This window comes from Gracilinanus agilis, chromosome 5, assembly GCF_016433145.1.
Source record: "Gracilinanus agilis isolate LMUSP501 chromosome 5, AgileGrace, whole genome shotgun sequence".
NCBI lineage: Eukaryota > Metazoa > Chordata > Mammalia > Didelphimorphia > Didelphidae > Gracilinanus > Gracilinanus agilis.
In genome coordinates this window covers 49,966,161-49,986,919 of record NC_058134.1, presented here as the reverse complement: position 1 = coordinate 49,986,919, position 20,759 = coordinate 49,966,161, and the positions used below count along the sequence as shown (strand labels likewise).

The following is a 20,759-nucleotide window of genomic DNA, read 5'->3' as shown; positions in this document are numbered from 1 at the left end:
CAGGATACTCAGTTTGGTGTGTGGTAGGTTCATTCTAAAACAATTAGTCTTATTTACTGACATCCTCTATCAACTAGACACTTAGGAGAAAAAGCACATAGTGCCTTCCCCTCCCCAACCCTCTCCCGTTATGGTTTTCTACTTTGTCTACAGGTATATCTTGTCACAAGATGAAGTTACATGAGGAGCAGATTTAAGAGACTGCTTTTCAGTGCTGTTATCTTCAAAGAACATCTTTGGCTGTATGTAAAATGCTTTTGGTAGGGCCCTATATAAATTACTTCAGCTACTAGACTAATTGTTGATCACAGAGATCATTTCAGCCTGCTTTATGAAAAGAGTGGCCTTACATAACTGACCATGAATTTTAATATTTACTTTTCCCCACACTTCTTGAATAGTCTTCTGCCTTTAGCAATAAATATAATTTGATGTTATAGCTTGTTAAACTGATTTTTGCAAAGAAAATGTGTTCATGTATGTGTATATATACATGCAAATACTGGTTTTCAGATTTCCTTGTGACATCAAGTGGATTATGTAATTAGGTAAATAGGATGAACTATGACCCTTTTTATAATATTCAAAGAATCTTTTATCTAGGAGAAATCTTGAGATATCTCACACATCTTCAGGCAGTGCCATGGTTGTTTTTTTTTTATTATTGATACAAGCATATGGTTTTTATTATCTTTTTAATTTAAACATTTATTAATAATCATTTTTAACATGGTTACATGGTTCATGCTCCTACTTTCCCCTTCACCCCCCGCACTCCCCCCACCCATGGCCGATGCACATTTCCACTGGTTTTGTCATGTGTCCTTGATCAAGACCTATTTCCAAATTGTTGGTGGTTGCATTGGTGTGGTACATGGTTCTTTACTAAAAAGAACATGGAAAGACTCAGATTCTTTTAGATCTATCATGATAGTCATCTCATTTGTTTACTTTTATTTAGGCAACTTCCCTCTATATTATTTCATTTTTTAGTCTTATCTATGGAAATGCTAAATGAATGATCGTGAATGTAAAGGTTTAAAATTTCATTGAAGTCTTTATTTTTCATTAAAATAAAATGCATTTCATAAAATCCCTTAATTTGAAAGAGAGACAGGAAATATTAAAACTGGGCACCAGCCATAGCTCTGTCACCATTTCCTTAATTTTAGTCAAGTAATTGAATGCTCCTGAACCTCAATTTCTTCATCTTTAAAATGAGATATTCATCTACAAATTCCTCTTCCAGAACTAAAATGGTATGGCTTTATGCCTTAGTGATATCATAAAACAAAATACTTCACACTCTAAACACTTTGATTTGAACAAAATCCTTTTCATTGATTAAAGTGTGTGATTAGAATCTAATTATTTCCCAGCATCCCACTTTCTTTCTCACGTTACATGCTGACATAGGGAGGATATATTTTGTTTAGCGCCACCTCTCTTGCTCTCTTCTTGTGATCACAGCTGGCTGTAGCAGGCTTTTTAGGAGAGGCAAGAGAACTATTCACATGGTCTTACTTTGGTTAGATAATTTTGTTTTTATACTTCTTTTTCCTTTTTATTCCTTTACTTCAAGTGATTATTAATAAACTTTATAAAATATAATACTTGGAGTATTGGACATTGATTTAAATCTTATAAAAGTCAGAAAAGAGCTTAATTCTCTCCCAGCATGACAGCTTGTGATTGGCAAAACTTTTTTGATCTGTGCACATGTGTAGAGAATTGGTGAATCTTGAGGACAATATTAATTGGCTAAAGAAGGATCTGGGGCATTGGAATGTTTAATTTAAAATTTTCTTATCTAATTTTCAGTGATAACTTTTTTGTTTTTTTTATGTAATTAGCTTCAAAGTATTTCTCTTTCTCAAACATGTCTCCTTTTGTGACAAAGTTTTTTGTGTTGGTTGTTGTTTTTTTTTTAGCAGAAAATAAGGAAATTGACAAAACTACCCAATAGATCAGTCATAGCTGACAATTTTATATAATGATTATTGATAGTATAATAGGAATTTTACTGAGATGTTAGTGTTGAGCAATGGATACTCAGAATAAAAAATGCCTAGTAATCTTACTTCTTATACTCAATGGCCAGGTGATTGTGGGTAAATCATGTAGGCTCTCCAAACCCGTTTTCTTACATGTAAAATAGAGCCAATAATGCTTATACTTTTCTTATAGGAATGTTGTGAGACTTAAATGTGTTCATTATAGGTGAGGCATTTTGTAAACCTCATGGGTATGCAAATTTCCTTTACTAATAATTCTTACTTATTTTGCATCATAGATAAATATTACATATCTTCTACCCTTCTCTCAATGCATGAGTTCCCCAGATATATACCACAGTGGTAGAATAAAAAGCTTGTATATACAACATATGACATAGCAAAGAACCTTTATGCAAAGAATTACTAGAACAACTTTTCACATTATAAATATTAAAATGAAACCAATTTACAATCTAATTGAAAAGTAATATTTTCAAGGTCCCTTTCCCTTTAAGCCTCAAGTTGAGGATTAAACATCTGTGTTCAGAGCAGTTAGATCTGGGCAATTCGTACAATGGTCTGTTTATTCTTCCATTGTTTTCTTTGCCAGATTAAAGTTGGGATGCGACCAGGCTGAAGATAGGGAGATGAATTGCAATGTGAGAAGTCAAGAGGCCCCCCCCCCAAAAAGGTAGCCAAAACGACATCCCCAATTAATCCAAGAATCCTTTCCCTTGGGGATAATTTATAACTTGTTTTTGCTTTTTGCTCTGCCGATTTAATCCCACCTAACATGGCAAGCACTAGAGAGTATCACCCAAAAAAAATGAAATTGACTATATCTTAGAGAGGAAATGATTGTTTACTGCTTGTATGCAAACAAATGATCATCTTCTAAAAGAATTTTTCACAATCAATACTAAAGAGAAAGGAAAGATGTGATGAACACACTACAGATAATTTCACTAACCACAACTAACCTACTTATTGATGAAAAATGGGAACTAGATAAAGAATAGAACATCGACTGATAAATTACTAACTAGTTTTATAGCCACAACAAAGGCAAAGAGAGTCTAGAAAACTCTGGCCAGGAAAATACTTGATCTCTTTTTCAAACACATAAAGCAACTAATGGCAACAGAGGTTTAGACTATAATTCTCAAGATGTTACAGAGAAGGGTGGTGGACAGAGTAGGCTGAACAATATTACCCCACAAAACAAGAAAAACAAGTTAAATTTACCATGTTGTATTAGAAGAATGTAAAACTGACAGGCATACAGTAAAATGTCTTAAAAATGTAAAATTTGCCAACATTTATGATGACAGAACCATAATTCTTATACTTTTTAATACCTTAATACTTTTGTGCTCTATGAGGGAATGAAAATCTCATTAAAGAAGACAAGGCCAGGGAAAACATTTGAATCAGAACCAGCTATGTAAACAGAAAACTATGCAGGAGAAAGAATAATTTTGAAAGCAAAAATGGAATTGATTTTCAAGATAGTCGAATTAAAAGAATGATACTGACAGATCTCTGGTAATAGATCTCACGAAGAATGATCAGATCAAAATTCTTTATGAGAAAAATGTATACCTATAGAACTTTTTGATAGCAGACCACATCATTACAACTTCTTGCCTGAAAGGCAAAAAAGAATCTAAGATCCTGATGCTTTTGTTTATTTTTTTTAATATCCCAAAAGTCTTGGTGCAGTTTTAACCTATTAAAACTTTATATTGGAGATTGCCACATGAATAACAAAAATATTACTGTGCCATAAAAAACAGCAAATGTGAAGAATTCAATAGCATGGGAAGGCATGAACTGAAATAGTGTGAAATAATCAGAATCAAGAAAACTATACTTGAATACAACAATATAAATAGAATGAATGGATTAAAAACAGGATGAATATATTAGTTATAATGGCCTAGTTTTGCTTTAAAAAGTTGATAACAGAGGGCAGCTGGATAGCTCAGTGGATTGAGAGCCAGGCCTAGAGACAGGAGGTCCTAGGTTCAAGTCCGGCCTCAGACACTTCCCAGCTGTGTGACCCTGGGCAAGTCACTTGACCCCCATTGCCTACCCTTACCAATCTTCCACCTATAAGTCAATACACAGAAGTTAAGGGTTTAAAATTAAAAAAAAAAAAAAAAAAAAAAGTTGATAACACTGAATGTTCCTTTTAGGGAGATGGGAAGCTATGGGTATGGAATGTTGTATTCTTTGATGCTATGAATATAATTTATTTGTTTTGTAGAGTTACTTTTTCCCTTTTTTTTTAATTTATTATTACAAAGAAAGGTTCATTGAATTGAGAAAGGGAACATAGTATTCATGTATATGTAGAAAACATATGAACAATAAACAAGAAAAGAGAGCAAAAGAAAATAGACTAATAAAAAGTGCTGTGAAACTGCTCAATACATCAAGAACCCAATTTCACCCATAGTTTCTCCTTTCTAGTTAAGGAGAAAACAGAAAGGAGAGAATTCTACAAAGAAAATGTTTTTCTTTTTTTCCCCCCTTTTAAAAAATTTGTCTTATTGTTTTTTAAAGATTAGGCCTCCTTATCTCTCCTAGACTGGCATTATAGGGGCTACTCTCTGGACCTAGTCTCAGTCAAATCAGCTCAGAAGCTTTGACCTGCTCTCTTTCTGATCTGGACTAGTTTCCCATTCTTGGTTGCCTGTTGTTCTTTGGGGTTCTCTATTCCATTTTAATGCTGAACTTAGTATAGATAACCAATGTAGCTCAGAGCCTTGAGATCACTAGCCTCAGTAGTAGCTAGAATTATAGGCATGAACCACCACAGCCAACAAGAAAAACTTTTAAAATAATTTGGTTTTCCACTTAAAATATACCTAGGTTGAGGCAGAGGTAAGCGAGGAGGGAAAAAGTACTAAAATAAATATATTGTTTGTGTTTCATTCTCTTTCCTTCCCTTTGACAGCATGTGATACTCATTTTCTTCCCTAGAACTACATCACTTTTTCATTTTATTACATTTATTATAATTCTTTAGGCTTCAAAATTTCCCATTTAATAAAGTTTATTCAATATTATAAATGAAATAAAAGTAAAGCAAACAGTGCTATAGACTATAAATTTGCTGCAAATTTGTGGTCTAATTTTATTGGAGATTTAAGACTAGTTAATTAAATCAACTGTTAAGCACCTACTATGTGTAAGTTATGGTGGTACATGATATGCTATAGGCACATATTAATGTTAAATGTATCCCTACCTTCCAAGGATTATGATGAAGTAACACAAATAACTAAATACTATAATTTATAAATTAAAATGTTAAATTTTGTGTTCTGAATCCCATAAAGTAGATAGAAATATACTCATCTGAACCTATTTTGCACATTGATCATATATTTATGTAAGTAAGTTTTTTTTTTTTATGTGTCTACTACTGTTAGGCCAGTCACCATTAGGCACTGTATATAGAGGGAAAAGGTAAAATAATCCCTGCAGTGCCTGTGTGACAACTGGACTTGGCCAAACCAAGACCCAACTAATAGAAGATGCTGAGCCTCCAGGTAGGCAGGTATTAGTTATGCTAATTGAAAGCTATCTAAAGAGACTGGCCTGCTATAACATTTCAAACTCCTAATAAATTATTTCAAAATTCAAGCATTAGTCTACTCAAAACTTCTAATATCAGCAATACAAAGAGTTTTCAAAATGACTCAGGTCCCTGCTACAGGTATTAAAAGTGCTGAGGAGGACAACTTTACCAGGCCAGTGTGTAGCTAAGTTCTTAGTCTTCTGGAAGTTAGCCCTGACATTTGACAGGTTCTTTCCTACATTGTGTTTTCCCATATTTGTTAATGCCATACATAGAGATTTTTATTAGAGCAAGATTGATTCAGCAGCAGCTCAGTAAAGTTTAGGCCTTTCCACTTCCCATTCCTTCCTCCCACTTTAGCCAAATTGAGTTAATAATAATGTTAATTGGTATCACAGCAGCACAGTATATGTGATGGGTCAAGTTTATCTACACAGTGATAACTCCAAGGAAAGAAAGCCATCCTGAAGGCAGATTTCACAGATAATAAGGGAGGGTTAGAGTAGATAAAAAGGGGGTGAGGAGGGCCTGGTCTGTACCAACAAACTAAGCTGGACTATAGTGGGAACTCATCTTTTCCTCCCTCCCTTCATGCCCCCATTTGGGGTTTTCTTGGCAAAGATACTGTGAGTGCTTTACCATTTCCTCTCCAGCTCATTTGACAGATGAAGAAACTGAGGCAAACAGGGTTAGTGGACTTGCCCAAGGTCCCAGAGCTAGTGTCAGGCTAGATTTGAACTCAGACCTTCCTGGCTTCTGGCCTGGCACTCAATTCACTCTACCACCTAGATGCCCCCAGAAGCTGTATTTAACTAATGCATTGAATGAAAAGAGGCACTGTGTATGCAGCAGCCTTCCTTGCTCCTGGGATCATTCATATAAGTGCTAAACATATTCATATTTTGTGCTGAACAGTGAGCTTCTGAGCACTAGAACTTTTTAACTCTGGCTTCTCGGCACTTGATACATCTTGCACATACTAGATGCCCTGAAAATATTGATTGAATGGATGGTTTTACTAAGTGATGTGCCCTTGTTATGGCCAAACAAGAGGTTTATGGTAGAAGCTGGCATATTGTTCTTCCCTTTTTTATAGGGAACTCTTAGTAGAAGATTTCCCTCCACTAACAGAGTCCAGCACATTCTCTATAACTTACACTCACAGAGAATTGTCTGGTGCACAGATGGGTTATGTGTCATATTTGACCACATATCTTTGTGACTCCAGTCCCAGCTCTGCCATGTTCCTTCTCACATAGTGGGCATTTAATAAATAAATTGCTAGGTAGAATTAAAAATGAGGAGATACTTCCTGTCTTGATGTTTGTTAATTGTCTAGATGTGTGTAATGTATTGATACGTTTATGTATATCTCTAAAAACACCCAGATAGGCTGTTTCATCACAGACCTTTTTAAAGGGCTACTTGAATATCACATGTATTGTTTTTTGCCTTCATTTAAAGTCTGTAATTGATTGGTCTTAATATTTTTAAGCTTTTAGTAAAACATGGTGGAGATTTGTTTGCTGAGAATGAAAATAAAGATACTCCTTGTGACTGTGCTGAAAAGCAACACCACAAAGACCTGGCCCTCAATCTGGAGTCTCAGATGGTTTTCTCACGAGATCCAGAAGCTGAAGACATAGAAGCTGAATATGCTGCTTTGGACAAAAGAGAGGTGATAACTTTTGTGATAGTTTCTTATCTATGGTCAAATCTTAATTTTGAAACTTGTTTATCATAGATTCTTTTCATTTTCTACTTTCTTATTTATTTTTGCTAATTTGCAGAAAGGATGATGACTTGTATAGACTTATATTTTGTTGAAGTTATTGTTGAAATTAATTTTTAGTCTACATTGTTCTCTAAATAAACTATCATGTAAAGAATAATAATTGTTTCATTTTTGGCAAAATGTTTATTCTCCCTTCTCTTATTGGCATAGCCAGCATTTTTTAAACCATATCAGATAATGGTTGTGTCAGAAACCTGATTTTTATTGGAAAGACAACATTTTTCTAATATAGATAATGTTTACTATTTTGATAGATACTATTTACTATGTTAAGGAGTGATTCATTTATTTTTTTTTTGCTTTTTCATTTTTTAACTTAAAAAGAGATGCTGTGTTTTATCAGGAAGATTTTTCTGCATTTAAAAAAATATTTTTTAAATAGCAGTTAAAAACCAGTTTTCACAGATACTCTCCAATATTTTGCCTTCCCTGTTCTTTTTTTTTCTTTTCCCCCCAGTTCAGTTGAAGTTCAATGTCATTTTCACTTTTAGTTTCTCTTTGTAACTCTGTCAGTCTTTGTGTGTTTCTTGTAAACAACTTTTGATGAATTCTTCTGAGTCACACAGTGGTCAGAGCTGGGCCTCCTGCTGTCAGGAACCACCTGAGTTCAAATATGTCCTCATATACTTCCTAGCCATGTGACTCTGGGCAAGTCACTAACCTTGCTTGCCTCAGTTTCCTCAATTATAAAATGGGGAGAGTAACAGCACCTGCCTTTCAGGGTTGTGAGAATAAAATTAGGCAATATTAGTAAAGGGCTTGGCACAGAGTAGGGACCATGTAAATATTTATTCTCTATTCTAGTATGAGTAAGTATATTTATTTCCATATTCAGTTTAGATGTTTTGATTGCATGTTTCTTTCCACCCTCTCCTTTTAAATTTTTTTCCTCTTTACTCTCCCATTTGCCTAACACTTGTCATCTAGACAGGAAATGGTTCACTACTTCTGGGTGATATCTCCTCTGCTATCCTCTGTGCCCATAATCCCAGGTTTTTACACTGTTCCTTCCCTTTTATTCTGCCCTTCAAATTCTTTCTCTCTTAAAATTCTCTCTATCCCTCTCTTGTCCCTGTTCTTCCTCCTTCCCTTTGGAATTTAATATCTTTCTCTGCTGCAGTCTCCGTGTGTGTTAGGAGGAGAGGTGTAATTGTGTTCAATATTTTTTCCAAGAGATACAAGTGAGGATCAGATAATGTCCAAAATTTCCTCTCACCTCTTCCTCTAATCTTTTGTTTTTATTTTTACCAAGTCCTTTTGTATCTGGACTTTTTAAAATTTTTAGGTTGTTCAGTATGTAAGTCAAAACATCCTGTTCTGTACCTTTTGTTTCTTCTATGTAGTAGGCCTCCTGATTCTCTCTCTGCTGGTTTACTGAATTAAGCCAGTTGAGCTAATCTGCCCTGGGGCTAAACCTTTGGTGTAGCCCACTTTGAAGGCCCAAAGGTACCCAGCCAGATAAATAGACCCCTGGTCCTCCCTACCAACTGTTGTCAGGGCATGGGACCTCAAGAGGTGTGTCTGAGGTGCTCCTCTGCCAGTGTATCCTAGGGGTCCCAAAGTCATCTCAAGCCTAATTGTAGATCCCACCATGATAGATGAGGACTTCTCTGTGTGCAGTTTTGTTTCTGGTCCCTCCCTTATCCTGTGAAAATTGACTCTTTCTGCCTGCCTTTCAAGTTGTGTTCAGCTGGAGAGGCCTGTGACTCTGTCTTGTCATTGAGTTTGGGTTCCTTTCTTTTTGAGTGCTTTTTAAAGATTGGTATGGAAGATTGATCAGAGTAGTTTCAGCTTTTGCTGCTACTGAGCCACTACCTTGAACCTCCCCTATCTCATTTTAGAGTGGCACGTCTTGAAGCCTTGATAGAATGTTTGGGGAGGATTTGGAATCCATGAACTACCCTAGTACACTCCATTTTCCCACGTAAAGATTTTTTAGACATATTTAAAGGGAATCAAATTCCAAAGCATTTAGAATAGAGTAGCTTTAAAAAAAAATACATTTTCAAATAAAGTCGAATCAGAGGCCTTTACAAGAATAAGATTGAAAAGAAGGTTGTTCTTGAAATAGAAAGACATGTCAAAGAAAAGATTTTTTTCTGCAGATTTAGAGCATTCTCATTCATATTTCTGCAAGAACTAAAATTATACTGGGTAATCTGCTTCAGTTCACTAAGTTGCAAGTAACCTATAACATTTAATATAGCATTTTGTACCAATAATGAAAATAAAGGTGGTCTTTCCTTTCTGAAGCTGATCTATTATACAGCTAAGCAGTGAGCTCATAATGAAAACTCCAAAGCAGTTTCATTTGGGGGTTGGGGGAGGAAGGTTCTCAAATGTCCCTAAAAATTGATAATGTTTACAGCACTAAGCATCTCCTTTGGATAAGTGCTCACAGCCAGCCTGTTCTGTCTATAAGTCAACATGACATAAGCCAGTACATTCACTGTACTAGTATTACATGCTTACACAATCAGTTTTACTTTTCTCTTAGAAAAACTCTAGAACTGAGAAAGGGGAGGTTATGAATGGGCTATATTTTAGGTGTTGGTCTTCTCGAGATAGCTACTAATACTGGTAAAGCATATGCTGTAGGTAGATAAAGTAGTAAGAAAACTCATTGGTTGTCATGTCCTATCTCTGAAACAGTTACATATGTACATGTGGAGTGGTGTTTTGGGACTAGCACAAGAGAAGTATATATTTACAAGCTGAGGTAAATACCTACCTAAGTTCAAAAAAATTCATCATCAGAAAGATGTTGAAAGGAAATTTTAAAAGCATTTATTAAGTGTCTACTGTATACCAGACACGCTTTTCCCAGGTTCACATAGCTAGTAAGTGTTTGAGGTCAGATTTTCTTGACTCCAGGACTGGCAGTCTTTCCACTATCCCATCTAGCTCTCACCTAGCTGGTCACTGGGTGAAGGGTAATTCACATGTATATAGTGCTGTTGTGAGGGTTTATTTATTTTGTGGTTAGAAAAGGACTTTGCATAGATTTTATTTTATCTTCACGACAACTCTATCAGGTAGGTTCTATTATTATTACCATTTTATAAAAGGAAGAACTTGATGAATCAGAGAGTTTTAAGTGATTTGCCCAGGGTCAGTTGGCTTGTATCAGAGAAGTGATTCAGACCTTCATACTGCCTTTCAGATATACCTTAAACTGGATGTTCAGTAGATATCTAAAGCTCCATATATCCAAAACAGAACTCATTGTCTTTCCCCTAAACCTTCCCTACTCCTACCTTCCCTATGACTATAAAGGGCAACACTACCCTCCCGTCCATCAGGCTCACAACCTAAGAGTCTTTTCTGGACTTTTCACCCTGTTGTTATCAAGGTCTGTTGATTTCACCTTTGTAAAATCTCTTGAATACACTCTCTTCTCCCCTCTGACACCTCCGCATCACTGCCACCATCCCTACACACCCCTACCCCTGCCTTAATCACCTCATCGCCTCATACCTGGATTCTTTCAATAGCTTCTAGTGGTTCTGCCTGCCTCAAGTCTTTTCCCCACTCTAATCCATCCTCCATTCAGCCACCACTGTGACTTTCCTAAAACACGTTTGATCATGTTATATCTTCTTCCCCACACCCCTGCCCTTACTCAGTAGACTAGTGTTTCCCTATTGCTTCCAGGAGCAAATACAAAATGGTCTGCTTGGCATTAAAGTTCTTTCATAACAATAAAGAATGTAGGAATAAATGGAGCTTTTTAAAAAATAATAGTATCTACCTAAAAACCCATCAGCAAGCATTATCTGTAACAGGGATGAGCTAGAAACCATCCCAGTAAGATCATAGATGAAGCACAGATGCCCATTATCACTACTGTTATTCAATATTATACTAGTAATGCTAGCTATAGCCATAAGAGAAGAAAAAGAAATTGATGAATTTAGAAAAGGCAATGAGGGAACAAAACTGTCACTCTTTGCAGATAATAGGATGGTATACTTTTAGAATTCTTTACAGAAAACAAAATAAACCCACATAAATCATCAACATTTCTATACATTACCACAAAGACCAGAAACAAAGTAAATTCCATTAAATAATTAGATAATATAAAATACTTAGGAGTCTACCTGCCAGGATAAAATTCAAGAACTATATGAATACAATCGCAAAACACTATTCACACTAAATCATATCTAAACAATTGGGAAAATGTTAATTGATCTTAGATAGGCCAAGCCAATAACATAAAAATGACAATTCTACCTCCTAAATTAATTTACTTATTAAGTGCTATAAGAGCTAGAAAAAATAATAACATTCATCTGGAAGAGCAAAGGGTCAAAAATATCGAGGAAATTAATGGACAAAAACTGGGAAGGAAGGTGATTCACCCATATCTAATCTCAAAATGGTCTATAAAGTAATAATCATCAAAACAATCTGGTACTGGCTATGAAATGGAATGGTAGACCAGTGGACTTTATACGGTGCACAATACACAGTAGAAAATGACTAGTAATCTAGTGTTCAATAAACTTTAAAATCATCCTAGCTTTTAGGACAAGAAAATTATTATTATTTTTTTTTTTTTGGACAAAAATTGCTGGGTAAACTGGAAAAAGTATGGCAGAAACTAGGTGTAAACCAACATCTCACACTATAAATATACCAAGATGAGGTCAAAATAGGTATATGATTTAAATTGACATAGAGGTTGATCCATAAATTAAGGGAGCGTGGAATTGTTAAACTGTCCAATCTTTGGATAAGGGAAGTATTTATGGCCTAAAAAGAGAGCATTATGGGATGTAAAATGGGTAATTCTGATTATATTAAATTTTAAAAGTTTTTACACAAAACTAATGGCAACCAATATTATAAGGGAAAAAGAAAACTAGGGGAAAAAAGTACACTGAAGTTTCTCTGATAAAGGTCACTTTTCTGAGTTATATAGGGAACACATTCAAATTTATGAGAATAAGGGCCATTTCCCATTTAATAAATGTTCAGAAACTATGACCAGGAAGTTTTCAGATGAAGAAATCAGTGCTATCTCTAGTCACATGAAAAAAATGGAAATTACTATTGATTAGAGAAATGCACACCACCTCACATCTATTAGACTGGCTAATATGACAGAATGAGAATGATAAATGTTGAAGGGGATATGGGAAAAGTGGAACACCTTGTAACTATGATGGAGTTATGAACTGATCCAGTCACTCAGGAGAACAATTTGGACCTATACTCAAAAAGCTCTATAACTGCATGTCCTTTGATCTAGCAATTGTATTACTTGGTCTCTGTCCCAGAAGAGATAAAGATTTAAAATAAACAAAGGGGGGAAAGACCTATTTGTACAAAGCTGTTTATAGCTTCTCTTTGTTATAGGAAAAATGTACCTACATTACTTAGAACATCTCAAGATGGCAAAAAAAAAATTGGAAATTGAAGGGATGCCCATCTATTGGGGAATGGCCGAACAAGTTGTGGTATATCATTATAGTGGAATACTATTGTGCTTTAAGAAATGATGAACAGGATGATTTAAGAAAAATCTGGAAAGACCTACATGAACTGATTGCAAAGTAAAGTGAAATGAGCAGAACCAAGAAAACTATACACAGTAACAGCAATATTGTACTAAGAGTAACTATGAATGACTTACCTATTCTCAGCAATACAATGATCCAAGACAATTCCAAAGGACTCATGATGAAAATTACTATCCGCCTTCAGAGAAAGAACTGATGGAATCTGAATGCTATTAATAAATCGTGGGGTCAGCTGGGGTGGCTCAGTGGATTGAGAGCCAGGCCTAGAGATGGGTGGTCCTGGATTCAAATATGGCCTCAGACACTTCCAAGCTGTGTGACCCTGGGCAAGTCACTTAACCCCCATTGCCTAGCCCTTACCACTCTTCTGCCTTGGAACCAGTACATAGTACTGATTCTAAGGTGGAAAGTATGGACTTAATTAATCATACTATTTTTCATTTCATTTTCTTTTTTTTGTTTTATGTGAACCTTCTCCAAGGTGACCAGTTAGAAATATGTTTTGCATGATCACACATGTATGATATATTTTAAATTGTTTACTGTCTCAGGGAGGGAGGAAAGAACTCATGATTTTGGAAAGCAAATGTTAAAATTTGTTATATATAGTTGGAGGAACATATACCAAAAAGAAGTCCAAACCCCCTCCTACCTTTCCAGTTTTCTTATACCTTAACTCTCTAATCCCTGCTATATACTCTGCAATCTAGTGATGCTGCCCTCCTAACTGTTCCATAAACAAGACCCTGCATCTCTTGACTTTGGGCATTTTCCCTCTAGCATTCCTTCATGCCTAGAATGTTCTCTCCTCTGCTTTGAATGCTGATCTCCCTAATTTCCTTTGTCTCAACTAAAATCCTTTCTTTCACTTTAACCCTTCCAACACTCCTTAATTCTAGTTAATGATTTGTTAATTCCTATTTTTCCTATATATACTTGTTTGCATGTTGTCTCCCCTACTAGATTGTAAATTCCTTGCATACAGGAATTATCTTTTCCTTCTTTGTATTCCCAGAGCTTAGTCACATTACCTGGCACATAGTAGGTACTTTATGTTTATTTATTCATTGCCATTAATCCCATCTCCTCTGATTTATTCCTCTATTTTTCGGTAGTTCCTCACTTCTTCCTAAACACTGCATACTTCTTTTTCATCCTTTCAAAAACAAGACAAATCTTCATTTAATTCTGCAGTCCCTTTGAAGTTACCAACTTTAACAACTCTTCTATTTCACAAAGAAAAAACTTCCACTTACTAAACTCTTGGTAATCAAACCCAGACTTTTGGCTTTACCACATATAGGCCTTAAATCATATCTTTGAAGTTACCAATGATTTCTTTCTTAATAAGTTCTTTTTTTTATTAGGAACTTAAACATGAACACTACCAATATTTTCTTAATTACCATATGCAGTTATCTTTTCCTTCTTGACCTCTACATTGTTTCATACTGCAAACTTCCCCTATATCCTGGAAAGGCTTTCTTTCCTAGGTTTTTTCTTGGTGACGTTCTCTTTTGGTTCTCCTGTCACTCCTTGGTTTCCTTTCCTGTATCATAATCCATATCCCTACCTATATTTACTCCAAGGATCTATCTTGGGCCTCTTTTACTTCTCTACATATACTTTCCAGTAGCTCATTAGCTCTCATAAGTTCAGTTATCATCTCTCTGTAAATGACTACCATGCTAGCCAGCCAGCTAATGTTTGCTTGTTCCTTTACTTAAATCCTGTGTAATGTGTGACTTAGAGACACTTGTGGGGAATGGGTGACACCTTTTTCTGCTCTCTCTTCTGCTGGACAACTTTATAAACTTCTTTCTGAATTATTTCACTTTATAATCTTATGCTCAGCTAAGAAGGGTTATTGTGAAGACTAAAACAACATGTAAAGCACTTTTCTAAGCTTAGAATGCTATATAAAATTTGGCTCTTAGAACTATTACCACTATGACTCTTGCTATTACCATCATAACTCCTCCCATATAATGCCAATTATGATTACCTTCTGCACAATTTCTTGTTGCCACTTTCTGAGGATATTACCCCTCACACACACCCCTTTTTTCTATTGTACCTCTCTGTTTCCCACTTCTATGCAGGGTGTAGTCTCCTCTAGGGTTCCTTGCTCTTCCATCTTTCTGGATTACAAGTTCTTCTTAGGAGCAACAGTTTCCATTCTACTTGGGCATGATCATCTCCCTCTGTGCCAACTCCTTAAGATTATACCTCTTGTAAGGTTTTAATATTCCATTATAAAATATATCTCTTTCCACCTTGGGAGTCTTCCTTAGGAGCACCACCGTGCTTCATTGATTCCAGATCTCTCTCCTATCTTCCCACCTTCAATATCTTCTTTTGCCACCTTTCTCTTATAGCCTCCCTTTTAGCTGGGGAACTATAGGAATTATCTTCCCTTTCTTGTTTGACCATAGACTTGATTGATATATTTCTTCCTTCCCCCGTATCCTCTCTTTTGATACATCCCCTTCTCACATTCCTCAGTTTAGTCTCACAAGAAATTGATACACTAATAGGAAGAATGAGGTTTCATCTATGGCATTTCAAGCCCATTCTTCCCCTTATCACTCCTGTTTCTTTAAATTCTGCTTGAATACTTTTGGGAAGAAATCTTATTTTCCTGTTCTTGTTATTGTGTTTTTCTAAGAAGTATTTTTATTTTTTCCTAAGAAGTATTTTTAAAGGTGGTTTATTTTTTTTTTATAGATTTCTAGAGATGGTATAATTATTTCATTAGTCTATATTCAGCAGTAATATTTATTTACTTTTTCTTGTCATGCTGTTCTTTGAGGCGTTTGTAAATCATAATCTGCAGTTGTATTTTTTTTTTAAACCCTTACCTTCTGTCTTGGAGTCAGTACTGTATATTGGCTCCGAGGCAGAAGAGTGGTAAGGTAGGCAATGGGGGTCAAGTGACTTGCCCAGGGTCACACAGCTGGGAAGTGTCTGAGACCAGATTTGAACCTAGGACCTCCCATCTCTAGGCCTGGCTCTCAATCTATCCAGCTGCCCTCTGCAGTTGTATTTTTCTGAGGAAGGACTGGAAACATGTAGCCTTACCTCCAAAGCATATTCTCTTAGGCTTTACAATATAAATGAAAAACAGTTGTAATGTTTCAGTAAATAGCAAAACTTTTTCAATCTTCAGTTAATCCACATCTGGCTTAACTTTGATTCTCTTCTTTTCACAGCCATACGAAGGATTAAGACCACAGGATCTTAGAAGACTAAAAGATATGTTGATAGTTGAATCTGCTGACATGCTTCAGGCCCCATTGTTCACTGCAGAGGCTTTACTCAGAGCTCATGGTAATGACAAATCTAGAGGCTTCCAGATGCTTTCAGTACTTCTATGAAAACATGAGTAAAGATAAATATATGTGGATATTTTTTATGTTTACTTAAAGGATATCAAGTTTTAGGTAATAGCTCAGTCAAGGAATCAGCAAGTGTTGATTATGTTATGAATTCAAATGAGAAAAACAGAACAGTAGACTTACGATTCTGTGGTTTGTGATCTGCTTTCATATTGTTGACAATGCCACATTTTAGCAAAGTGTATAGTTTAAGCACAGTTTTGAAAATCATTTCCAATCTAGTATCTCATTTTTTGGCTTCAGTCTTCCAACTGGAAAGAAAATGTTGATGACTTGCCAAAGTAGATCATTAAAATTTTTAAAGAAAAAGATTTCAGGTGTGTTAATTTTATTTTGTGTGAGCTTTTCCCTTTCACTAAGTAATCACAATAACTAGAATTTAATAGTTCTTTAAGATTTACAAATTCTTTATGTTCATTCTCATTTGAACCATATAGTCACCTATGAAATAGATACTATAGACATTATTATCTCTATATATGTGTAAGAAGAAGCACAGTTGGAGAATAAGTGACTTTCCCATGATCACACAGCTAGAAAGTATAGAAGTGGGATTTGAACTCAGGTCTCTTATTTAGAGGTTGTTTTTTTTTTAACTATTTTAATCTTCCTATCACAAATATATGTCAAATAAGGTGTTATGTAATGTATTATATTTCTCCTGAAGGACTTTGATGAGAATAATGCTCTTATCATATAGCTTATTCTCATATTGTATATCAGATTTTTGTTACATCAAAATTATAATTTTAATGTTGTTTGAGCCTAGAATTTTGTCAGTTTCAAGAGAACACAGAGAAAATTAAGTGTGTATGGTATTCTATATTACGATATCTCCAAAGATCCATATTTTCATTGTTATAGTTCATGCATGTACAAAGATTACAATTTTTCAACATTAATATAAAAGATTGTGATGAGTTATGGTAAAAAAAAATTGATCACCTGATGACCAGCCTTCTAAAGATAATGCCTTCTTGAATTTATCTGAAATGGACCTGGGGTATCAATTTATTTTCAAACTCATCCTTGATGCATGTGGGTTATGAATATAAAGTCATCGCTTTAGTGAGTGAGTGAGTGTGTGTGTGTGTGTGTGTGTGTTTTCATAGAAGATGACTTTTCAAGTGTCACTATACCTAATACCCCAAAACTAAATCCTTTAAATGATTTTATGTCCTTTTCATCTGCATTTAAGGTCATTGTATATTTACAAATGAAGGTACCTCAAAGGTCGTCTAGTCCATTTCTTCCATTTTTGATTCATAATTTGTTATTCATGAGTAGACTGAGCTTTGGAGAGATTACATGATTTTCGTAAAATTATTTCTGTGTGTTTTAATTGTAAATCTTAGGTGTCAGATATGTTTCTCTTCTCTCAGAGGTTTCACAAATCTCTAGGAAGACCTAGATGCCCTTTACTTTTGCCTTTCCTTTGCCCCTTATCAGCCCCAGAGTTGTGTTCCAATTGTGAAAGGTTTTTCCTTTCTCTCAAGAGTATTCCTTTTCTTTCCCTTTTCCTTAGTCTCTGAAAATAATCAAAACAATAAAACCACACCCAGACCATGGATTAATTTCTTTACTACTTCTCTGACCATTGAAAAGTTAGTAAAAAATTATGCAGAAAATTTCCACAACATTATGTAATCGGGCAACAAGACTATACTAGAAAAAGTCTCACGAGAACAGTTTAGTTTGTCTATAGTACTCTTTCATCTTCATCATGCCTATCTGTCACATAATAGTCCAAACATTTTAGAAAATGTTATCAGTAATTCAATGAAAATTCATGACTAATCTGGTTATTGCCATTATGTAGAGCTAAAATTACAAGATTTTTATCCATCAGCTTTTTAAAATAAAATGTTTTTACCTTGCCACCTCAAAAATTCTCATAGTAGGAAGATAATTTTTTTTATATTTTAAAGAAGATTAGGTTGGATTTTCACGTGGAATCTAATCCAAAATCTTGATTGTTTATAATTAATTTTTTCTATATTGTTATGTATCACCTGATTGAGGCTATTTTTCCATCATCCTTTAATAGAGGTAAGCTATGATTCTAGAGGGAATTTGCAGCATCCTAAAGTTTAAAAGCCCTAATACATTTGTTAGATAATGTCTTATCTCAAATAAATGAAAAGCTGAAATTGGACTCTGAGTCTGCATAGCCAGAGGATTACATGAATTCCATAATTGACTTAAATGAATAAACCACTTCTTTGTTTCTGTGATTGAAAGGGTATAGTGTTGGTGTGAGAGGCCAAATTGTGACAACTAAAGGAATTCAAGTTCCCTCATTCTCATTAGTCCATATTTCACCATTTTACAGATATTTGTTTAACATTTTCACTTGGAATTATTAATAGTTGAATATATCTTGGAAAAATCAATGTGTTGCCTTTTTTTTTTTAATTGGTAGAATGGAGGTATTAAGTCAGATGATGGTCTTTTCTTCCTTCATGTAATCTGAGATCTTAAAATACAAATTTTGTTTTCTTAATGGCTTGATACAATATACACACACACACACACACACACACACACACACACACACACACACACACACACACACAAAATAACTTATTTATGAAGTGCTTTAATGTTTGAAAGTATTTTTCTCATTATTTTGTGAGAAAGGTAAGCATACATTTTATTCCCATTTTATACATAAACACTTAAGACTCTGAGGAGTTTTATTATTTTCTTAAAGTAAACATGTTGAGATGTGCTTTTGAACCCCTATCTTCTGACTTCATGAATTATAAGTCCCTGCAAAATATATATATATGTGTGTGTGTGTGTAAATATATATGGTGTGGTTTTTTTTTTTTTGTTGTTGTTGTTGTTTTATCCTGGGACTCCATTCTAGGAGCATAGGGCCACAACCAGTAGGCAATGGGACACACAGTCGCTCAGGGTCACCCAGCTGGGAAGTGTCTGAGCCCAGACTTGAACCTAGGACCTTTCGTCTCTAGGCCTGGCTCTCAATCCACTGAGCTAGCCCAGCTGCCCCTACTTTAGGTTGCAGTTTCTTTAGCAGATGTAGTTTTTACAGGGTGGGGTTGCTAGCCCCACGCCCAACCCTCCTCCTTTTTCATCCGGGCTAGGGACCATCCTTGGCCCAGGAGTGGTAAGGGTGGGCAGTAGGGGTCAAGTGACTTGCCCAAGGTCACGCAGCTGGAAGTGTCCGAAGCCGGACTTGAACCTAGGACCTCCAGTCTCTAGGCCTGGCTCTCAATCCACTGAGCCACTCAGCTGCCCCTATATATATGTATATATGTATATATTTATGTTTGCTTTTATAAATAACTTTAGTTGCTCTTAAACCTCATTTATGATTAGGATTTTTTAAAACTAACATTTTATTTTTTCCTAAGCATATATTTCTTATTTTTGTTGAAGACTGGGACAGGGAGAAATTACTTGAAGCATGGATGTCTAACCCAGAGAACTGCTGCCAACGTTCAGGTGTTCAGATGCCAACCCCACCCCCAAGTGGCTACAATGCCTGGGACACACTTCCTTCTCCTCGAACTCCAAGAACTACTCGCTCTTCTGTCACTTCTCCAGATGAAATTAGTTTATCTCCTGGTGACCTGGATACAGCTTTGGTAGGCATTAACTTGAAACTGATCATTGCCCCAATACTTGAATTTCTAAATGTGTTGTGATTTTCTTTGTTTCTTGAGTTCTTTCTTCGAAAATAATTAGTAGGCAGTGTACATAAGAAGAAGGAATTAACATCAGAAAATATGAAATTCGTTATATTTGACAGTAAGAATGCTTGCTATTGATGTTGAATTTATTCCTGAGTCAGGCATCTCCTACACTCACTGTTGATCTCATAGAGCTAAAATCAAAATTAAATTTTTAAAAATTAAATTAAAAAGGAATGATAGTAATGGAAATAACATGGTATACAATTGAAATGCTGTAATTCTGAATTACCAAAACAAGTATGTGAAAATCAAAACACGTGACATAGATAATAAGCTACAGTTTTGCCAACTATAAGAACTTCATACAGAAGTTTAGCCAGTTTAGTAGTGGTAGCTCAGTGGAACAATGAAGAGAACACTGAGCCTGTTGTCAGAGAAACCTGAGTTCAGTTTGATATCAGATAGTAGTTGTGTGACCTTGGGCAAGTCATTTCATCTCCATTTTCCTCTTTCCTCAAATGGAAAATAAGGATAATAGTAGTACCTACCTCCCAGGGTAGTTGTGAAAATCAAATGGATAATATTTGCTAAGTACTTAGCTCAGTGCCTGGTGGGATAGAAATCCTAGGTGCCCCTGCTGTTATTACTTATAATTTACTAACTTTGATTATTATTAACAAATAATAATATTTCAAATTAATTACCACAATTAGAAAACTAAGAGTCAGTCAGTAATCCTCAAATGCTTTCGGTGTGCCAGACACTGTACTGAGCTCTGAGAATACAG

At 35.3% G+C, this 20,759-nt stretch overlaps 1 protein-coding gene across 1 annotated transcript in view; it reads left to right on the top strand.

Moving 5' to 3' along the window:
- ANKIB1 (ankyrin repeat and IBR domain containing 1) overlaps positions 1–20,759 on the top strand; it is a 104,323-nt gene that overhangs the window by 40,341 nt on the left and 43,223 nt on the right. Inside the window, exons 4-6 of the mRNA XM_044678619.1 lie at positions 7,082–7,264; positions 16,125–16,242; positions 19,716–19,924. Of these exons, the coding sequence (XP_044534554.1) occupies positions 7,082–7,264; positions 16,125–16,242; positions 19,716–19,924 (510 nt within the window). The remainder of the gene's footprint in view (positions 1–7,081; positions 7,265–16,124; positions 16,243–19,715; positions 19,925–20,759) is intronic.